This window comes from Aulonocara stuartgranti, assembly GCF_965226115.1.
Source record: "Aulonocara stuartgranti genome assembly, chromosome: 20".
Taxonomy (NCBI): domain Eukaryota; kingdom Metazoa; phylum Chordata; class Actinopteri; order Cichliformes; family Cichlidae; genus Aulonocara; species Aulonocara stuartgranti.
The window spans coordinates 22197906-22221756 of NC_138956.1; the positions used below are offsets into that span (position 1 = coordinate 22197906).

The window sequence follows — 23851 nt, forward strand, 5'->3', positions numbered from 1 at the left end:
TAAAGCTGCATATAAGCAAGATGTATTTAGCATAGTTTTGGATATTAGGGATAAGTTATGAGGAAGTGCATAAATTAAGCTTTACTACATATGGGTTTTCTGTTGCTGTAAATGTCACATGTAATGACCACAAGTTTAGAGACTGGTTTAGCATTGTTGGGATGGGTTTAATCCAAATGACACTATAAATTTTACAGTTAGTTTAGTTTTTAGTTATTTATGTTAAGGCCCCAGTCACATAGGCCTAGAAACCAGTCACTACAGAAACTTTCCATCAGTAGGTATTCGCTGTTGATGGGAAGTGATTGCTGGCTATTGCCAGATGAAATTTTTCACATAGAGGACACCAAAAAAACCTTGTGATTGCTTCTGGAAGTCGCCTATAGTTTGCATGGAAGAGATTCACTAACTACTGAAGAGACCCAGATCACTGAATAGTAGTGAAAATTAAAAAGTATGATGCAATAAAAAAAAAAGGGAGACTTTGAAAAAAACAAAACAAAAAAAAAAACAGTGCCTTTTTCCTTTCCTTCAAAATAAAATTCACAACTTTTACTCTGAAGGTGCTGAAAGCAACACATTTCAAAAGGTGCAACTTTTACTTTGAAAGCTAATGGGTTCTGGTTTGAATTAAAGCACCAGTATTCCATCCATTTTGTGGTCGGTTCATGTGAAACTGCTATATGGTGACACATTTAAGGTGCAGGTATCCACCGCAGTATTCTTCTGAAAGATAGATGTTGCCATTCAGGCAATACCGCCACATCAGCGCTGATACAGGGAAACCAGAAGCAAAGATTTGGAAAAACAGAGTGGAGATTTTTTTTTTTTTTTTAAAGCTTTCCACAAAGACACATGATTTCAAACTGTTGCAGCAAGATCTTCCAATGTATAACCTCTATAATCTTTAAGGTTATGTGCTAATATATTATTAAAATGACGGTAAAAAAAAGAAAGAAAAAGACGTGATTGCACACTTATGTTTTCAACCCAGCTGCTGTGGCACCGGTCCAACGCACCAGGTTACAAAAATAGAGAAATGAACGATTGTTCAAAGCTAAAAATTATGTCACATCTGTTGGTGTGCACTGCCATTGTGGTGTCGCTTGGACTGGCAGTGTGACTTGGTATACGGTTAGCATAAAAGTGTCTTATACACCACAGTTTCAGTACAGTTTAGCAAGTAGTGGGTGGGTGTTTGTGGACAAATTAACATCTTCCATGAACACTACAGGTGACCAAGGCAATTTTCTATCAACCAAACCAATCATATGGAGGTTTTTAGCATATCACATATAACTTTGAAGTCAACTGCCAGCAAGCACTTGCAAACAGTGTTCACAATGTGGAATTTTTTTTCAGTTTCTCAGTCTGTCCAGTAGTTGAAACAAGTGATTATAGTTTCAAAGCCAGGTGTTTTTTTTTTAACTTCAACTTTAAAAATTGAACTTTAATGTTAACTCATACTTTGTGGAACTTTTTAAAAGTTCAATTATTAATGAACATTAGAAGAAAGCATACGATATTTCAGACATACCTAACAGTTTAAAAATACATACGTCTAGGTGGAGTTGATCTGTCCAGTGACCAATGATTTTGTATTCTGTGGTGTTTTTTGTTATCTGGTATTGGTAGATTTCATAACGACCAGGAGCATCTCCATTCTCATTGAAGACCACAGGGGTGCCAGCAATTCCTAAAGAACATAAAGGCAAAAAAAGCAGTGTAGTTATTTTGTTTTAAAGAGGATACTGTTAAAGCTGAAATCCAGTGTTGAACATTGCCATAAAAATTCAAGGTTTGATTTTCAAATTAAATGAGGTTGCAAGGGGAACTTCAACTTTGTGCTGCTATAGTGTTAATGACTGCAGCAAAATAGATGTTGACAGGCATGTTCTCCAGGTCCTCTGAGAAGGGCCAGGGCTGCTGTCTGTTCATGTTCCCGTATCATTTCACACTCTTTCATTCTGCTTATTGCCCCATTGAGTGTTATCCACTAGGTCCCCACTCAGAGTGCTAACGAATGACAGCACTGATTTTGATTACCACTTTGAGGTCTCTCTCGTGTCCCTGCTTTTCTTTCCGAGCCAACCTACAATCCCCTCTTGCGCTTCAACTTGTTATAAAATTGTGTTTTAAGGAGTTGAAGATTTACAGAATTAGTGATGAGAGCCCGCCACCTCACTTATAAATGAACCAATAATGGTATCTCAGTTTGGCTGTTTGGTATACCATATTTGTTTTTTCTCATTTAATGAAATCTGACACTAGTCAGAAATTCTTTAACATATAACATAAAAATCATGCAGACGCTTGACAGTGTTTTCCAGCACTAGCGGGAGTTTATCATGTTCCACAAGTATTGACTGTACTGTCCTCTGTGATAACCAAAAAGGGAATTGTTTGTTTGAGTGTTTTGTTCTTTTTTAATAGGTCACACTATTGATTGTTGATTGTTGTTTGAACCTGTTAGCCAGATTTGGAAACCTGTGAGTCAAGCCATTAGACCAGATGTATTCTCTCCACCAGTGCAGATTTGTGTTTGTCAGAGGTCTCATCAAAATCCATAGAACGTAATTGCATTAGTGTCATCCTGGTGTATCAACCAGAGAGCATGTCTGAGACAACAGCAGGCAGTAATTGCAATTATGAAGATTTTCTTGCTCACCTCAGCAATAGAAGAAATTTGAGTAGGATGTGTATTTCCACTAATTTGATTGCCTTAATCAATTAGTTTCACATCTTGGGAGAGCTACATTTTGAGGAAACTGAAGACTGAGTCTAAGTGTTTCTTACTAACATGGAAATCAAATGGATAATACATTAATGCATGGGCATGATTAACAAGTACTCACATTGCAGGTCATTTGAAACGTGGGCAGTATCCAATATTCTTTTGTTGCGTCACTATGACGTTTGCATTTTTGGCATTAAATGCTTGGCGTCGTTGATTTTAATCTCGTTGGTTGGATCTTAGACTTCTTAACTGATAGATCTCAGTGTGTGAGAGTAAACGGCTGTTTTTCCAAACAGCTGAACTCTTCCACTGGCTCACCACAAGGTTGTTGTCTCTCTCCTCTTTTGTATATTTTGTACACTAATGACTGTCGCAGCACACAGGCCAATAGGCATTTCATCAAATACGCAGATGACACAGTCATTGTAAGCCTCCTTCATGGTGAAGAGGATTCCCATGGGCCTGTTGTGGAGGAGTTTATTTCATGGTGTGATCAGTCCTTCTTAATGATTAACACCTTGAAAACCAAGGACATGGTTATAGATTTCAGGAAGTCATCCCCTCATCCTGAGCTTACAGTGGTAAATGGTGCAGCCATTGAAATGGTGGATAGTTACAAGTACTTGGGGGTTGTTCTTGATAAGACCCTGTCCTTTGAGTCACATCTTGCTGCTACAGTGAAAAAGGCCCAACAAAGACTGTACTTTTTAAGGAGGTTGAGAGGTTTTAATGTTTCATCTGAAATGATGACTCTCTTTTATAAAAGTTTTATTGAATCTGTTTTAACTTTCTGTATCATTGCTTGGTACGGTAGTATGTCCATGGATAATAAGACCAGACTTAACAATCTGGTTAAAGTGGCGGGCAAGATTTTAGGGAGGTCTCAGGTCCTGCTTGTGGACTTTTATAACAGGCAGGTGCTGAGGAAGGCAACTTCTGTCCTGTTGTGTTCAGATCATCCTCTCTTTAACGATTTTCAACTGCTTCCATCAGGTCGTCGTTATAAAATGACTGCAGTGAAGACAAAGCGACACAAATTGTCATTTGTACCTAGTGCTATTATCTTAATTAACAACACTAAATTGTAAGTGTTGTTGCCATTGCACATTGCACTTTTTTCGATGGAATATCTAGGTTGTTTTATCAGGCTTATATTATATTATAGTATTTTTTTAATGAGTGTACGTGATGTGTTGGTTGTATGTTTGTTGTTTGTTTTGACATACTGCGAATCAATTTCCCATCAGGGACAATAAAGTTACCATTGACCATTGACCATTGATGCCATCTTAGTGAACTTTATTTCTTGCTTCATCTTTTTTTAAATCACATTACAAAAAATCTAAGGACAGTACTGCTTTCCAGTTGCATGGCTTTCTGTACTGCAAGAACTGACGCTACAGTTCCCAGACCACCTTTCGATGGTTATTATCGAATCAATTTGCCAGATTAAGGGCCCCAAGGTGTTGCTGATTATCTTTTCAGTATTTACTCTTCGGACTTTCGGACTGCCTCGAAGAGATTCTGGCAAACCGTCAGACGTCTCAGGAGGGGAAAGCGGTGCTCTACCTGCACTGTGTATAGTGCTGGCGGAGCGCTGCTGACGTCGACTGAGAAAATTGTCAGGCGGTGGAAGGAATACTTCGAGGACCTCCTTAATCCCACTGACACGTCTTCCGAGGAGGAAGCAGAGTCTGGGGATGAGGGGAATGACCCGCCAATTTCCGGGGGCGAGGTCACTGAGGCAGTTAAACAACTCCTTGGTGGCAGAGCCCCTGGTGTTGATGAGGTCCGCCCCGAGTTCCTGAAGGCTCTGGACGTTGTAGGGCTGTCCTGGTTGACACGCCTCTGCAATGTTGCGTGGAGATCAGGGGCAGTACCTGTGGACTGGCAGACCGGGGTGGTGGTCCCCATCTTTAAGAAAGGGGACCGGAGGGTGTGTTCCAACTACAGGGGGATCACACTCCTCAGCCTCCCTGGGAAAGTCTATGCCAGGGTGCTGGAAAGGAGAGTTCGTCCGTTAGTCGAACCTCGGATACAGGAGGAACAATGCGGTTTTCGTCCTGGTCGCGGAACACTGGACCAGCTCTTTATCCTCTCCAGGATACTTGAGGGTGCATGGGAGTTTGCCCAACCAGTCTACATGTGTTTTGTGGACTTGGAGAAGGCATTCGACCGTGTCCCTCGGGGTGTCCTGTGGGAGGTGTTGCGGGAATATGGGGTGTCTGGCCCATTGCTACGGGCCATTCGATCCCTATACAACCGTTGCAAGAGCTTGGTTCGCATTGCCGGCAATAAGTCGGACTCGTTCCTGGTGGGTGATGGGCTCCGCCAGGGCTGCCCTTTGTCTCCGGTTCTGTTCATAATTTTTATGGACAGGATTTCTAGGCGCAGCCAAGTGGCGGAGGGCTTTCGCTTTGGTGGCCTCAGAATCTCATCTCTGATTTTTGCAGATGATGTGGTTCTGTTGGCTTCATCGGGTGAGGGCCTCCAGCTCGCACTGGAACGGTTCGCAACCGAGTGTGAAGCAGCGGGAATGAGGATCAGCACCTCCAAATCTGAGGCCATGGTTCTCAGCCGGAAAAGGGTGGAGTGCCCACTCCGGGTCGGGGATGAGTTCCTGCCCCAAGTGGAGGAGTTCAAGTATCTCGGGGTCTTGTTCGCGAGTGATGGAAGAAGGGAGCCGGAGATCGACAGACGGATTGGGGCTGCAGCTGCAGTAATGCGGACGCTGCACCGGTCCGTCGTGGTGAAGAGGTAGCTGAGTGTAAAAGCGAAGCTCTCAATTTACCGGTCGGTCTACGTCCCTACCCTCACCTATGGCCACGAGCTGTGGGTAGTGACCGAAAGAACGAGATCGCGGATACAAGTGGCAGAAATGAGCTTCCTCCGAAGGGTGGCTGGCCTCTCCCTTAGAGATAGGGTGAGAAGTTCGGCCATCCGGGAGGGGCTCAGAGTAGAGCAGCTGCTGCTCCACATCGAAAGGAGCCAGCTGAGGTGGTTCGGGCATCTGACAAGGATGCCCCCTGGGCGCCTCCTGGGTGAGGTGTTCCAGGCATGTCCCACCGGGAGGAGGCCCCGGGGCAGACCCAGGACACGCTGGAGAGATTATATCTCTCGGCTGGCCTGGGAACGCCTTGGTATTCCCCCGGATAAGCTGGAGGAGGTGGCTGGGGAGAGGGAGGTCTGGGCCTCTTTGCTTAGGCTGCTGCCCCCGCGACCCGGCCCCGGACAAAGCGGATGAGGATGGATGGATGGATGGTATTTACTCTTCAGCTTTTATTGTCTTTTATGACACTGGGCTCAAGAATAATGTAGTCTTTCAAATAGTATCAGACCATCACAGTTTGGTGTTTTGCTTAAGATCTGTTATTATGGTATATACACACACTGCAAGCTTAAATTTGTTATACTTGAACATTTTTAAGAATACGATCCAGATCAACACTACATATGATTTGCTCCACATCTACAGTATGTTTTGTGAAATTTGTCATGCTAGTGTTGGTGTATTCTGGCTAATAAACAAACAGAAAAATGAGCAGTCTAAGCATACATCAGTGAAGTTTAAAATTCCCTCCATACCACGCATGAACGTCAGTCCTGGATTGAGAGTAATATATTACTGTTTGTGATATTTTCTGGAATATATAAAGATATAAAATTTCCCAAGTTTTCGTATTTTAACTTGATATGTCGCTCTGAAGATATGAGACATGCTTTATCTGACAAGTGATAAAAAAATCCTCCCAAAAACTCATAAACTTCTGCATAACCCTATTTGCACCGACTAAACCTCCTAACAAATAGCATTTTGGTCAGGAATATCGACAGAGAGTCACTTCTCTTAATCTTTTGCTTTTAACATTCTGTTGTTCCTGGTTGCAATATTGTAACCAGAAGGTAGCTGTTCGGCCCTAGTGTATATGAAAATTTGACCTTTTGACCTTTGTGTTATTTGTTTATTTATTTGATTTTGTTACTCCACTGTTGACTTCCAGACCCTTGATACCATTGTCTCTGTTTAACACCGACATGTAAATAATACCCTCCACTGACTGTTGTGCCCTCCCATCCTCTTATGTGTCAGTGTAAATGCAATGCCTGTTGACTGCTTTTGGGTTATCTTTTCTTCCCAGACCCACTCTCTGGGCTGTTAATAGACACACCACCACAGGAGACCGTAAGAAACAGAACTTGGAGTAATTCCTTTGACAATTTGAAACATACTGTATAAATAGCTATGTTGAAACCCCAGACTAAAAGACAAATATTTAATTATGACATGTTTAATATTACTTACCTACTATCAGATTTATGGTCTGCGAGGTTTACTTTATAACGCTAAACGGAAAAATAGTATTAAACAGAATTAAGTTTGGACTTTTTCTTAAATCTAACCAATATCAATTTATTTCACTTTATAATAGATAATAATCATGGATCAAAAAGTATCAATTTCATGTACAATATTTGTAAAGTTTTGGGTATCCTTTAGTCAGCGTGTATGTCTATAGAAAATTCCCATAATACACAGGGATCATATGGATGCTGACATTGTTCAGAGCTTTTAGGCTCCGATTCTGTGAACTGAAAGACTCTTAAAAGCAAAGCGAGCTAGGCAGGATTCCGGTAATGTGAAGCATTGATTTTCTAGCCATCGCTGTTGAAAATCCGATGGCTTCAGTGCTGACAAACCTTCCAGTAACATAAAACCATGAATAAAATAATGCATAAAGATTTGAAGAACACTAATTTTGTACTGCACATCTATACATATAGCATTGCTGATTAAAGTTTTATGGTGCTATGAGGATTGATCTTTTAGAACTAACCAAAGATGACTCCTGGATACAAATCTAAACAATGTCTTTACCTATTCCATTTGTTTAATTTTGCACAAATATGGATTGACCTCCTTGCACAGTAATAAGCACACTCACAAACACTTTTGACATAGACAAATTTCCTGAGTTCTGCAGTGTTTCCTTTCAGTATCCATCAGGGATGAAAACTGGAAGCTGCAAACACAAGAGTCAAGTTAAACTTTACTATCCTTGACAAGAACGAATGAGTTCATGTTTGCTTAAGTCAAACAGACACAAAATTTAGGCCCTGACTAATCACTGGGCAGTTGGATGCCTGTCTGGTATATCATATAATTTTGTCATCTGTTTTACAGATGGAGCAGATTGTTGGTCTTTAATAACTGCTGTTTGCTACTGTATTTACAGTAGGAGGCTAAGGGGGTGTTTTGTGTTTAAAATCCTTACTTTGTACTTGGTTGAGTCAAGAAAAGGTTGTTAAAAGCAAATAATGGTTGTCTGTAGGAAATGAAAAAACAAACCAAGGACTTACATTTTTAATTCCTTTCTTTGGGGAATTTGGAGGCCAGGTTAACACCTTGAACTCTTTTTCATTTTTCTGAAACAATTCCTGAACAATTTTGCAGTATGGCAAATTCCATTACAAACAGACAACTACCATCAGAGAACACCTATGTAGTTATTAGGTAAAAATCACATAATGCATGGAAGGGAATCTGGCAAATCAGGAGACAGGTACAGCGAAAGGTCATGCACTTGAAATTAAGGCTGGAATGCTGTACAAAAACAATTGAGCAGCTACGACAAAAATACACTTGCCGGCCACTTTATTAAGTACACCCACCCAACTGCTTGTCAATGCGAATATCTAATAACCCAATTGCATAGCAGCAACTCATTGCATTTAGACATGCTCAAAATGAACTGCTGAAGTTAAAACTCATCATAAGAATGGGAAAGAAAGATTATTTTGACTGGAGCTTGGACTCACAGCCTGGGTATTTCAGGAAATGCTCATCTACTGTGATCTTTCTGCACAACAAATTCTACAATAAAGATTATGGTCTGAAAATCATCTAGTAAAGAGAATTGTTCTGTTGTCGACAGATGTGAACAGAATGAGAAGAAGAGAATGCCTTTAAACTTAGATTCTTCTTTACTTTGATTTGCATCATCAGTTTACAGTGGTACATTATTTTTAGTTTACTATACATGGCATCCTTTATCTATTTTCCATTATCTAGGAATTCTCTGTGTGAAATACCTCACTGATATCTGCTTTGATAGGATAGGAAGACAAAATGAACTTAAATAACTACTTGTTACAATCAATGTAGGTGGAAGAGCATCTCTGAGAACACAACACATCAAAGCTTGAAGGATTAAAGCCGCAGAAGACCACACTAGATGTTACTTGTGTCAGCTGTGAACAGGAAACAGAGCTCAGCAACAGGAGATTGGAAAAATGTTGCGTTGACTGATGAGTTTCAGTTTTTGCTGCAACATTTGAATGGTAGGGTGTAAACAATGTGAAAGCATGGATCCATCATACTTTGTATCAACTGTATGTTTTGGTTGTTCTGGTAGAATGTTGTGTGTTATATTTTCGTAATACATTTTAGTACTAAAATAGTAGTAGTAAAGATTAAAGAAAGCCCTGAGTAGTGTTTCTGACAATGTTTATGACCACAGTGTACCTATCTTCTGACTGGCTTTTCCAGCGAGATAATGTGCATGTCACAAAGCTCAAATAATCTTAAACGGGTTTCTTGAACATGACAGTGAAGTCTCTAGTTTCCAAATCGCCTTTGGGGTGAGGTGGAATGGTAAATTCATGTCATAAATGTGAAAAATATTGTGTCAAAATAGAACAAAATCTCACACTATTTTGACTCTATGCCATGAACAATTAAAGCAGTTCTGAAGGTAAAAGAAGTCAAATTCTCTAGTAAGTGATTTTGCTGATGTGACACAGGTGCTCTTGACAATTGGTGAGAAAATAAATAATGGGTTGAGGTAAAAATGATTTGGTATATGTGGTCGGCAACAATATTTATATAATCCACATGCCTCATGCCACATGCCAGGACCCAGAGTTTACCAGAAGGAGATTATCCAGAATATCACACTGCCACAGTCAGCTTACCTTTTTTGCAGTGCATCCTACAGCTATCTCTTGCCCAAGGTTTTCATTAAAAGTTTATGGTGTGCAATAGTCCCAGCCTTTCCAGCCTTTATCATTTATTGAATCTTGGGTGCTCATGACCCTGTAGCCAGTTGGACTTATTTTTAAAGGTAGTTGCCAAACTTGGTACTTCCAAGATAAGGAAAACCTAAGAATATCTTTATCTAGCTTTTAGAATCAGGTCCTTGTCAGTGCTGTTCAGATATTTATGCTTGCTCATTTTTTTCTTCTTCCAACACATTAACTTAAAAAATGCGTATTTATTCCCCACCCCTTGAGAGGAATTATTTATAAGACGCGGCAGTGTTGTTTACTTCATTTGTAAGTGATTGAAATGTGTAACTGAACTGTGTAATTCCTACAGCCACTAGAGGTCTATGTGAATTGAATGTAAGCATTTTATGTGTGAAAGCATCCCGCTTATAAACACTAAGAGTAGGATTCATCGAAGCTACTGGCCAAGCTCCAGACAGATACGTTAGCAACTGACGTCTGGATTCCAAAGAAGTGGAGCAGATTTTCTTTTGCTTCATCGACAACTTTCTTAATTGTGTAATTTACTGTATATTATTCTTGTCACATACTTAGCTGTAGAATGATTATCCCTGACCAAAAGATCCCACTCTATAATTGTCATAGAAATAAATGTGTCCATTACTATATAATTATCTGTGAGGGTGGAGCAGGTGGAGACTGTGTCAGACCACTCATGTTGCATTCTGCTTGATTGCATGGCCCTCTTCTCTTGTCATATAATTAACTCAAGCTGTTATAACTACTTACACTGACCTAAGGTAGACCTCAAATTTTCATATGTTGTTTATTCAATCTTTGCAAACTACAAGATTATCTTCATGCCCATGCTGTGTATATATGTACCTTTTTTTAATACGGTAAGGTCGGATCTACTTCATAGTGTCATTATACAGGCTTTTGAGAAATTATGCAAATAACAGTGGCAGTTTTAATCACATGCTGAAACCAGATGAAATCCATTTTTTTGTCTTGGGTCAGCTAGTGGTAAACAGTATTTCTCTACGTTTAAGTATTACAGTTTTATAAAGAGACAGAGAGAAGCTGAACTTCTGAGTTTGAGAAAAAGCTACTTTATTAGCTGCTCCCTTCCTGACGAAAGGATTTGTTTTCCTGGCTAGAACTGCTTCAGCAACCTTTCACTTGTTAAATGAATATGTTAACCACTACACTATGGAGGCAGCAGGTTGAGAAGTAAGAACAACTCGACGAAATATGTATTGACATTTGCTTACTAAAGTCTGAAAAATTCCAGTTTTTGTGACCTTTATAAAGTTTTATAAGCACAACAGGATTTCCCTCAAATCATACACCGTCACAGTTCAGGGATAGTCATGAAGCTACGTTAAATGTAATCAACTCATATCTCTTTCTGTCTCAGAGACAACTGCATCCTGTTTTTGCCAGTGACACTTTACATTGGACAACTACTGGAAAACTACCGATGCCCATTTCTGTTGTGCCTTATGTTAACGTGCTTCCCACTCTCATTTACATATAATTTTAAGCAGCAAGTGTACTTAAAGCAGCAGATCTCCTGTGTGGGCAATTCAATGCTTACATGATAAGGCAGGAAATCTCACAAAGCGCAGTTCCTGCACATCATCAACCATGATAAAACATGCTGTTCTGCTGGTGATTGTCAATCCTCCTACGGATCTCAGCCTCAGTACTTCCTGGAAATAATTTACTTTCAGACGCCTGATAATTTGAGACCACTGCATAGTATATAACTAAAGGCTCTGCACAAATATGCTAGTGAACCCAAAAATGCACCAAAAAGTTGTGTACTACTCACATCTATAAGGTATTCTGGTCCTGTTTTGATGGTTGACTGATATATTGACACATCCCTATGATAAATATTGTTTATAAGGAAAGACATTTCATTTTATTTGATACTTTAGCTGAAAATACTTCCCAGACTTTCATGTCCATCTTGTTTTCACACGGCAAAATGGGTTAGGGTTATGTGCTTTATCAGAATTAGGAATACATACCTGTAAAGTTGACACTGCGGATATATTTGAGAAGCAGTGTGCCATTGATAGTGTCCATCTTGGAGCAAAGGCCAACTTTTCCAGGACAGAGGTCTTTGTGCATATTATGTAGAGCATGAGCCATTGCGTACACTGCATCTATAACAAACTGAACCTTCCCCTCCTGTTCATATGATGAATCTTTTCCGATCCGCTCATGGTCTGAAAGAAAACAATAACAAGATAAAAAAAATAAAAAATAAGAATTTGTTAAATCCAAACCTAAAACTAACTCCATAAATGAATTTTTTTTTAAAACAAAAAACAAAAAAACAAGTTGATTATGCTCACTGCTTACTTTAATTTATATGTTTTACTTAGGTTTCCATGCTGTGTTTTACTGGCTGAGTTGCTGCAATCTTGAAAGACAGTCATGACTAGAATCTTTGATATGAAAAACCATCATATTTAGAACAAAAGAGCTGCTTGGTAATCAGTGGAAAAAATAAAATAAGAATGATTGCTAATGTTTAAATCAAGCAAATTATAACCTTTCAAGAAGCCGGAATGCTCAATTGTGAAAGAGTCTTTTTTCCACTAGATGGATTTTGAAAGAGATTGGCACTGAATTGTGCGTGTTAACCCTTAATTGTATAACATCTCTTATAAACATCAATCACAGAATCTCTTTCCACAGAATCCAAAATGCTCTCTTGTGAAGCCTTTCTCTTTACGGCCTGTTGATCACTGATTAGACCAACTCAGGAATATTCGACAAGACTCGTATAACCTCATTTGCCTTTTGCACTGCTTTAGATAGACTTTGCATCATGCAAAGATGTTAATTGAAATGAGTTTTTATCTTTTAAACTAAGGAAAAGTTTATGTTGCTTGATAAGGCAAGGTATGTTGCAGTTGTTTATCCATATGTTTTCTTAGTGTTTATCCCCACAACATTATATGTTACCTATTGCACATTAATCATGCGTTCAGAGTGGTTGAGTGACAGGGAAGGAAAGGTAGAGATGGTAAGAGAGTTCTAATCATTCTTTAGTTTTAATGCAATTAGTTATGACAGGTGTATATCAATCTTAACTAAGGTTGTCTTCTCTGTAAGTAAGATTTCAGTTAGCAGCTTAATCCTTTTTATCATCCAGTGTACTACAAAGTAGGTCAAGCATAAAAAAATAGCAGTTAGACACTGTTGCTGTTTTAAGTGAAGTGTGCAACAATCAGAATGTACAGGGGTTTAATTGCAAGGTTTAGAGTTTGAACCTTTAAAGGTATCGTGAGAGAAAAAAGTGAGTTTACAGCACATTAGCTTGTTTATCATTAAAGTTTTAGGCAAATATCATGGAAGAAGCCTGTTGATAACTGTTATATTGCCTTGAGGTATGTGTCTTTGTTATGGGGTAACAGGGGAGCCAAATGTCTTACATTCACCTGCAAATCTAAAACTAACCCTCTAAACTTCTGTCTGTTAGTCTCACATTTTGTTCCAATAGATTTTAGTGCTGCTCCGAAGAAGAGAGTCGATAGACATACCTCGTGTGCACTAATTTAACCAGCCGTTTATTTGAAACACATTTGAGCACATCTTTTCTCTTTGTGATGGTTGGTAATTTTCTGCTGCCTACAATTGAAGGAGGATTACTGTCTGAATTTTAACAACCTGAAATTAATTGTGTGCAGTGTAATTGTCCTCACCTGCACAGAATGTGACAAATATCTTTTAGGAGATGCTCAGCTTTTAAAAGAACATGAATTAGAGCGTATTGCAAAACAATCTCAGAAAATATGACAGGAAAGAAAAGTGACTGTTGAAAGTACGTATAACGTGACACTTTATTTTTCTTTGTGGTGACAGCTTGTTCAAATCACACTGAAACCTGACAACCTTTAGTTGAGGTTCATTTTCATTAGCTCAGTAGATGGTTTGTGTCACCCCGTCTCTTTATGTTTTGAAAGGTTAATGCATTTTTACAACAATTAGATCGTCTGGTTTTGAATTCTGCTCAGCATGAGAAGAAAATGTTTTTCAATCTCTTCTCGAAAAAGACTTCAAAGTATAATTCCCACTAATGGCTAATGACAACAACACAATGTGGAAAATTAGCAAAAAAGTAATAATCAATTAGAGTTGCAAATGTGTGTGCTGCGCATTTGCAAGCTGTTTCACAATAACAGAAGAGTTGTTTTTGCTCTGACATTTGATAATAATTACATCAAAAATCGAATTTAAATTATCCGCTCGCAATCATTAAGGGAGAGGACTTTGTATACTTTGTGACATTTCTTTCAATTGTGGTTAAAGCACATCCAAGGAGGAGTGTCAAAGAAGTCACAGTTCTCTTATTTTAAGCTATTAATAATTATTATGCCTTATATTTTAAGAGCCAATTAAGTAATCTAAAGATTATGATTATGGATCCAAGTAGCCATATTGTAGGAACACTATAGTAATTGTTTCTAATACTAGGTGCTTGTGCAAAAAAAAAAAAAGTTTTTAAATTCCCAGACTCTAAAAGTTGTACCCATAGGTAATGCTGTAATAAGTAAGTTCCAAAACCTTTCTAACTTGTAATCAACAGTCTTTATGATTTGCTCCACTGTCTCCTAACTGCAGTACTTGCTAAAATATTTTCTCTTTGAAGGAGGTAAATGTTAATAGTTCAGTCTTGGTCGACCCTGACCATTGCTACTTGCAGCTATGTTTTACATGTTGATTCTGTGCTTTCATACTTTGTTCATACATTTCTAGAGGAGATTTGCAAATAATGAAAAAGGGATTGGAAAATGTATCTCTTCAAATGTGTGGGCATGGTATGTGTGCCTTATGTGATTTATGCAGTTTGAGTGGTGTTTTTCTGTGTGCACTCAGTGCAAAATATACACATAGTAATGTGTGATATGACAGTGATAATTAACCTCCTGTAGAGGACTGACTATAATATTTCTATAATATGTTACAGTTTTTTGTGATTTTTTTTTTTTTTTTTTTGGGGGGGGGGAATCACATTAAAAATAGAGATTGATGGAGAATGTAGAGTTTTAAACAAAACAAAGACTTCTAAGTATTTTTTTACTGAAGTGAGAGGTAAAGCCATATGCTTAGTTTGTGGAGAGCAGATGGTTGTGTTTAAGGATTTGATTCAACATTATGAGACTGAACACAGAGAAAAACAAGAACTTTATTGATGCAGAGCAGGAACGGACATCTAAACCTTTTCCTGCAAAGCTGCAGAAGCAACAAGGACAACACGTTTTACACATCCAGGGATGGAGTGCTCAAGACCAACTATGTGATTTCCAACAAAATTACACAAAATACTGAGCTATTGTTAATGGGGAGCTGATCAGACAATGTTTAGCAAACTGTGAAAAGTGTGCTGAGGAAAAAAAACAAGCATTTATGAATGTGCCCCTCCAGGTGAAAAATAGCTAGATGTAAAGACACTGAAGGGAATCTGGAACTTCAGCTGAAAAACTAAGTGGACAGTTTAAACTTTTCCTTCCTGGCTCTGTGATAATGTGTGCAATAAAAGAAAATTCTGCATGCAAGTTCAAGAAAGTAGTTGCATGCTTGGATAAGCTAAGGCTGAAAATGGTAGGTGTTACTACAAATGGTTTTTAAAGCAGAAATGACTAAAATGAGAAGTTTAATTGATATGTTTGTACTGTATTATACACCAGGTTTTCTGCTAGTGCTAAAATTTAACCATGTGATTGATGTAACTAAAATAGCTAACTTCGTCAGTGTAATAGCACTGTGTCACAGACAGTTTGTTCCATGTAATTATGAAACAGCTTGCATGGAGACATAGGCTACCATACAGCTGTCAGGTAAATAAAATGCTAAAAAACCAAAAACAAATATATGCAACCTGAGAGCAGGAATTTAAGAGCTTTGTGAGAAGAAAGCCATTGACATTTCTCAGCTCTCAGATTGAAGGTAAATCACTGATTTGTTACTGATGTGCACTCATGAAGCAGTTAAATACCAAACTGATAGGCAAGGGCTGCACATCAAACGTATAGCTTAGGCAAGGTTTTCATGAGAAAGTTGCTGTTTCTGTCAAGCCTGTTGGGCAGCAACATTCTTACTTGCATATCAACAGTGAAAGAAGCCATACCATTGGCTGATCACCACGGCTGGTACTGTTTTACGTTAGGAGCCCTTCTTGATGAGATTTCATGGGGATTTGAAGACTTCAAAACAGTTCAGAGTGAAATGCACATGATTTCCTCTCCCTTCACTTGCAGTGTGGATAATGCATCCAGTAATGTTCTGCAAGATCTCATCGACCTGTAGTCAGAGTCACTGCTGGCAGAGCATTTTGAGCCAGGATCGCTGTTGGATTTTCATTCTTCTTTCATAGAGGAAAACTTTCCTTATGTAAGGACAAATGCACAGAATATGTTTTTTTGTTTTCTCTTTGGAAATAAACAAACATTCTGAGGAATGAAACAAATACAAATGCAGATACAGAGTCTCTAACAGTGACAATCATCTGTCCGCTGTCCTTCACTGAACCTGAGTTTAAACAGACTCTCACTGAACAGGGAAAAAAAGAACTGAAGTAATTAACCTACAAACAAAACAGCAACAGCACTTTGTATAAAGTTAAGTCTTGCAATGATTTTTGTAAATGTTGATTTTTACTATGCCTATTTTACATTTTCATTGCCTTACCAATAGTTTATAAAGAGATAAAGTTAACATTGAGCAAATCTGAGGTCAGTTTATTGGTGCTGCCAAAACAGTCAGTTGGCAACTTTGGAAAATCAATTGCCCATTCCTGATTTAAATGGTTAATATAATGTATATTATATAATGTCTGTTGGGGAAATTGCTTCCAAGTTCACTATCAGATCAATGAGTGGCTCACTGACATCTTTCTTTGTAATTTGGAAAGCGCAAATACTCACACATTAATTATTATCACAAAAAAACTAAGTAATGTTATTGTTATCCATATTGCTATTGGTTAAAACTGTTTGAACTGTCTGGGTAAAAATATATGGGGAACTCATGTCTCATTAGTTCCATCTATATAGAAATCCTTAACAAGGTAGCATATTTGATCTTACTTTAACAGATACCATTCCTTCACAAATATTATGATGTTTACTTTTAAGGTTTAGGCAGCTTTTCTGACTAAAAAATTGAGGGGAAAACAGTAACTGCATGTTGAGTTGTGCAGCAGTAAGGTCACCAGTGCAAAACAAGCATTAATGCGAGTGAAGATGAAACCTTGCAACTGTATCCTTTAATCAGTGCTTGAGGAGTTTCTATAAAGGCAAACCCTGAAATTCTGAAAGAATATTACTCAAGAAAGCTCCAGATCATCCTGTATGCTCTTGCTCACAATGTTCTTTTGATTAAAGGTAAATTTTCTTTGTTTGTCCTCTTTCATTCCAGGTGAAGGCTAAAGCAAAAATCTGATTTTATGATCTGCTTTCTTTCATTATCATGCTAGTCATTAGTTGGGATATCTGCCCAACTAATGTACTTATTGTGCTTTCTTGTAAGGATACAGTGCTGCCCGCTATATATTGTAAATATAAAGCTTTACAATTCAAGCAGCTTTAGTGCTACATTACTGTCTATATAGGATACATTTGTTTTTACTCTTTTAGCTACATTAGAGTACAAGTTATTAATTATGTCGCTTTTGTTTACATCTGGTTTAAAATGTATCTAAAATGTTCACACTGGCTGTTTGTATTCTCCATCATTTTGTTTCTTGCAGATTTCTGCCCACAACACACAAAACAGCTGAAAAATGAAAGAATGAGAATGTATACAAATTTTGATGGCTTAATATAAACCATATGCTCCCACTCTAAAGTTTGACACAACACAGAACTCTTGGATTTCTTGCTTTTTTTCTTATATAGTTACTAACTATATAGGTGTTGGGTGACTGAGGCATGTATTCCCTTGGAACTTATGGTCACTGTATAGGCTGCTGAGATCATTCGGTACTATTACGTTGTGTAAATGCAGTGTTTCACAGACTAAGAGTATTTGTAGTGGCAGTGAGGCATAGGCACACAAACATACTTGAACATGTGTGCAAAACAAGACACACACACTCTTTTAAATGATCTAGCTCCAACTCCAATGCCACCATATTGGACTGCAGCTGGCGACAGTAGTTATTGTTCTGCTCTGCAGCCTTGATGAGGTACAGCATAGCAGCACCATATTTCCATCAGGGGAGCACAAAAAAACTGAGATGTAACTCATACCTGGATGAACTAAAAACTAAAACATTGCTACCATGACAGTTTGAGGGTTTTCAGATTTGTTAATGTACCAAAGACAGACAGTAAACCTAAATATTAGTTGGTTTTCAGTCATTTTTGTTTTTTCATGTCGCAGATACCCAGTTTTTAGTATCTTGGATATAACAAAAAAGTATCATAACAGTAGCTATCACATTTCTTTTCTAATCTAGTGTATTGCCACCCTCCTTATCTTAAAATATAGACTATATCTCGAAAAATGGCAATGTCCATGAAGGATTACAAACCTCTGCCAATTTCCTGTTGTAATTAAAAAGCATTGTCGTAATCACCAAATCACTGCCGCAGCTGCAATCAATGGATATTGTAGTTCTCCCTCCCTATCATTCTTTTAAACAATAATTCAATATAACAGATTTGTATAAAAATGTGGATAAATTAAATGATTTATAAAATGGGATATCCCCTTTGGTTGTTTCCGAGCTAGTCAATATTTTCTCGACAGAGAGAAAAAAATTAATTTTGTTCCTGTACTTGATCTTTAATCCAAAGCTTGACATTTGCCTATGATCCCAAGACAATCAAAGAGCTGTCACACACTGTTTAGTTGTATTGTGTGTTCTTGATGTTTTCATCGAGCAATGGAATTCAGACAATTGAGCAGGCAGGCAGGCAGACATGTATTTGTGGCTGCTAGCCTTGATGACTCATGTCTGCAGGGATACAAAGCAATAGAATGACTCAAGCCAGTTTGCCTCACTCCAACTGTGACCCTCAACATGTGCTGAAATGACGTCAAGAAGAAGCAGTGCACCTGCAGAAGCTGTTATCTTTGCCAAAAGCCCACTAAGAAAACATTAATTAGTGGAAATGCTGAATAAAATGTCTTAACTGTTTAAACACACACACACACACACACACACACACACACACACACACACACACATATAAAGTGTATATATTCACATACACTCTATTTCAGGTCTTGTGCAACTGCTACAGTTGTTCCTTTAGCTCCTAGGACTTGGAAGTGCATTAGGATTGCCACATCTATCACAACTGCGGTTTTCTGCTCCTTGACAACTGCTGCTAGATATCAGGTAGAGACATCCATGCACTGTGAGGAGTTTTCATGCCTTCACATCAGTGGCCTCCATCTCCTCTTGTAGCCAGTTTATTCTTCCACTGGGGTATCTGATTACTGGTAGAGTGTATGTATTGATGGCTTGGATCTTATTCGTACCAAAGACTTTCGGGAAGTATTTGGCTGTGACTGACCTTTGTACATCTTTATCATAGTTCCCACTGGCCTGTGGGATACTCAAATATGTTTAGATGTCCTGTCTATCTGCTCTTCTGCATTCTAGTAGCTTCGTCCCTTCAGTCCAGATCACCTCCACTTTCTTTGCAACCATTCAGCCACACATATCTTGTCCAAATGACATCCTGATGTCCTTGCTGTAGATCCTTGTGAGCTGAGTCAATATCTCACTTCTGGAATGCAGCTTGATGTCATCCATGTGCAGGATGTGGCTGATGGTGACTCCACTCCTAATTCTATATCAGTATCCACTCTTAGCGATGACCTGACTTACGGGGTTAACGTCTATGCAGAACAGCAATGGGGGCAGTGCATCACCTTGGTACAGTGGGGCAAAAAAGTATTTAGTCAGCCACCGATTGTGCAAGTTCCCCCACCTAAAATGATGACAGAGGTCAGTAATTTGCACCAGAGGTACAATTCAGCTGTGAGAGACAGAATGTGAAAAAAAAATCCATGAATCCACATGGTAGGATTTGTAAAGAATTTATTCGTAAATTAGGGTGGAAAATAAGTATTTGGTCACCTCAAACAAGGAAAATCTCTGGCTCTCACAGACCTGTAACGTCTTCTGTAAGAAGCTTTTCTGTCCCCCACTCGTTACCTGTATGAATGGCACCTGTTTGAACTCATCATCTGTATAAAAGACACCTGTCCACAGCCTCAAACAGTCAGAATCCAAACTCCGCCATGGCCAAGACCAAAGAGCTTTCGAAGGACACCAGGAAAAGTATTGTAGACCTGCACCAGACTGGGAAGAGTGAATCTACAATAGGCAAGCAGCTTGGTGTGAAAAAATCAACTGTGGGAGCAATCATCAGAAAATGGAAGACATACAAGACCACTGATAATCTCCCTCGATCTGGGGCTCCACGCAAGATCTCATCCCGTGGGGTCAAAATGATCATGAGAACGGTGAGCAAAGATCCCAGAACCACACAGGGGGACCTGGTGAATGACCTGCAGAGAGCTGGGACCAAAGTAACAAAGGTCACCATCAGTAACACACTACAACAGCAGGGAATCAAATCCCGCAGTGCCAGACGTGTTCCGCTGCTGAAGCCAGTGCATGTCCAGGCCCGTCTGAAGTTTGCCAGAGAGCACATGGATGATACAGCAGAGGATTGGGAGAATGTCATGTGGTCAGATGAAACCAAAGTAGAACTTTTTGGTATAAACTCAACTCGTCGTGTTTGGAGGAAGAAGAATACTGAGTTGCATCCCAAGAACACCATACCTACTGTAAAGCATGGGGGTGGCTGTTTTTCTGCCAAGGGGACAGGACAACTGATCCGTGTTAAGGACAGAATGAATGGGGCCATGTATCGTGAGATTTTGAGCCAAAACCTCCTTCCATCAGTGAGAACTTTGAAGATGAAATGAGGCTGGGTCTTCCAACATGACAATGATCCAAAACACACCACCCGGGCAACAAAGGAGTGGCTCCGTAAGAAGCATTTGAAAGTCCTGGAGTGGCCTAGCCAGTCTCCAGACCTCAACCCCATAGAAAATCTGTGGCGGGAGTTGAAAGTCCGTGTTGCTCGGCGACAGCCCCAAAACATCACTGCTCTCGAGAAGATCTGCATGGAGGAATGGGCCAAAATACCAGCTACTGTGTGTGCAAACCTGGTAAAGACCTATAGTAAACGTTTGACCTCTGTTATTGCCAACAAAGGTTATGTTACAAAGTATTGAGTTGTATTTTTGTTATTGACCAAATACTTATTTTCCACCCTGATTTACGAATAAATTCTTTACAAATCCTACCATGTGAATTCATGGATTTTTTTTTTCACATTCTGTCTCTCACAGTTGAAGTGTACCTCTGGTGCAAATTACTGACCTCTGTCATCATTTTAGGTGAGGGAACTTGCACAATCGGTGGCTGACTAAATACTTTTTTGCCCCACTGTATATTCAACTCTTGATGGTAACTTGTACCTTGGAGTTGTACAAGACAACAACTGTGTTTTATTTCACAGTTCCTGTTGAATGGATTGAAGCACTCTAATATACATGTGTGGGACATTGAATCATAGGCTTTCTTGTAGCAAATCCAGGCAGTGCTCTGGTTAGTTTGTCTGGTTGGACCTGGAGGGAGGTTGCTGTGGTCTGCTTGAACATCTGCTTTATTCCAGATGTTCAACCAATATTGCTCAGTTTCAGCTCTGCCCTTGTATTAGTGTTCCCTTGTAGTTGAGAGTGCTTTTTGGAGGACAGGTCATTTATTCTGTTGACCTCAGCTTCTCTGGCATATCTCTTCAGCCTTGTGCCCAAAGCTGTGAGCCTTGCTTTGGCAGTTTCTTGAGTCTGAGTTTTGGACATCTTGTACCTCTTTTTCATCCTGGACCAATCTCTGGGCTTCCCTGACTTTAGCTTCCAACGTTCTGATTTAGCACCTTTCTACTCAATTTGAGCTTTTCACTCTTCAAGTCTTCTTCACACTGATGGATGCATCAGGTTCAACTTAGGTTTCAGTATCTTGCCCAGGGACTTAGCAAATAGACAAGTAAAGAAACAGTGCTGTGTCATGGCTTTGTAACAGTATTTGTGGCAGATTTGAGGACTAGAGTGTCTGTTCACCCTAAAGAAATTATGATTCATATTTCCCTGCTCATTACTGGTAAGTATAATTGTATCATACTGTGCAGTGTCTCTCTGCTATGACTGACTTGTCTCCTTTCACAAGTCTATGCTTTTTCACAGCCATTTCTTGTTCATCCTGCTCTGCAAAACAGGATCATGTTTTACGGTTCACTAGCATGAAATACTGTTAAGTACAGTGAAGTGTGAATAGCTCAGAAGGCAAAGTTGAATTCTGCAAATTCAGCATTTCACATGTGAACCTTTCAGATTTCCTATGGGGTCTAATTAGTTTCTGTAACTGGGAGTATTATGGTGCTTTTTATGGTTGTGTGCAAAACAACCCCCCCCCCCCCCCCCCTCAAAAAAACCCCCCCAAAAAAACTGTCCAAAGTTTTAGTAAGATTTTTTTTTTTTTAAACTGGTGATTATAAAAATACGGGACCCTATGAAAGAGGATAAATGTGACCTAAAACGTATTCAAGTTTTGTGGAGAGTGTAAAAAAAAAAAAAAAACTAAAATGCAGCAAAATGTGTGTGCTGCTTTTCCTCTTTCTGCGATATTGTTTTGAAGATTTTCAAGAATTGTGGCTGGTTAAATTTTCTATTGTCTGCCAACATCATTTTAAACTGCATTCTGTCAGCACAGATTGTTTTTCTATCTGCTGTAATTTATATTTGGTGGTATGGCTCTGTTCTGGGACCTCCAAGTATCAGTGACACCAAACATGGAACTGATAATGGCAGAAACAGTGGGGAAACTGGAGGACAGTATAGTCTCAGTTTATCGGCTGTTTACAGGTAGCTTTCTATAAGGCTTTGTTGTTGAATGTAACAGTAAAATGACCTGTGGCTCGGAGGTGACAATGTGGATCTGAAGCTGCAAAATAAACCTTGTCCTTTGTGGCAACAGATACAAGAACACTGGGAATGAGGACAGCAGTAGAATGTGAATCATACCTACACTCTCCGTTGTTTCCCCTGCACACTAACTCAAATATCCTTTAATGCTTTGGTTGTGGAAGATGACCTACTACTACCCTGCTGTTATGGTACATAAATCACTTGTCAGTAACTTGCATTGTGTGATTAAATGCTTTGATATCATACAAATGGGATAATTACATGCTCAACTAATCATATTGATGGTTGGTTGGTTATTTTTTCACAGATCTTTTTTGAGTGATATCACATAGCTCCAATTTATAAAAAGCAGTCACAGGAACAACAGGGTTTTAAGGGTTAAATTATTTCCTTTTGTTTGTTGTAAGATGTTTCTTGATAACTCACACATGTTGATATGTTACAGTTGAGTGTTCCAGTGACTAAGAAACTCTTGAAGTGGGAACAGGAAATGATTGTTCTTGCAAAAGTAACAATGGGTAGTAGTGACAGTACTTACAAAAGAATCTGAGTGAAATTACTGCAACTCTTGCCCGTAAAATTTGCTGTACCTTGGAGGCTACTCAGAGGAAGAAAGGGGCAGCAACAATTTAGCTCAAGAGCAGCCACCATGACAACAGATAAATACAGAAATCTCATGAAAGTGTGGATTGTTTGAAGCATCTCTCTGTTTTACCAAGAACACAGTGTTGTTAAGAGACTATAAATAAGTCACCGTGGTACTGTTTAACTTGCATGTTCAAGCTCATGTTCTGTTTTACTAATTTAATGTGTTCCTTTGTTATTTGGTGGCATTTTGAGGTTGCTGCGTTCTACATCACCTGGAATTAAGACAAAAGCCGTCATCGCCTGGTGGGAGGGAAAATCCTGAAATTATATTGTTGAACTTTACTGTTACCACACACTTTAGAAATAGGTAGTTATGCATTATACTGCTAATGAAATACAATGATGAAATAACGAAATACAAAAATGCAGCTGTAACAAAGTTACATACTTTACAAAAACGCATAAACTGTCTTTATCTTTCCA

General features: G+C 39.0%; 1 protein-coding gene across 4 annotated transcripts in view; it reads right to left on the reverse strand.

The window, feature by feature from the left end:
* LOC309696525 (metabotropic glutamate receptor 4-like) overlaps positions 1-23851 on the reverse strand; it is a 210765-nt gene that overhangs the window by 12655 nt on the left and 174259 nt on the right. For all 4 annotated transcript variants that reach the window (XM_082517784.1, XM_082517783.1, XM_082517785.1 and 1 more), the window contains 2 exons: positions 11782-11982; positions 1560-1696 (listed from right to left, as the gene is read on the reverse strand). In XM_082517784.1, the coding sequence (XP_082373910.1) occupies positions 1560-1696; positions 11782-11982 (338 nt within the window). The remainder of the gene's footprint in view (positions 1-1559; positions 1697-11781; positions 11983-23851) is intronic.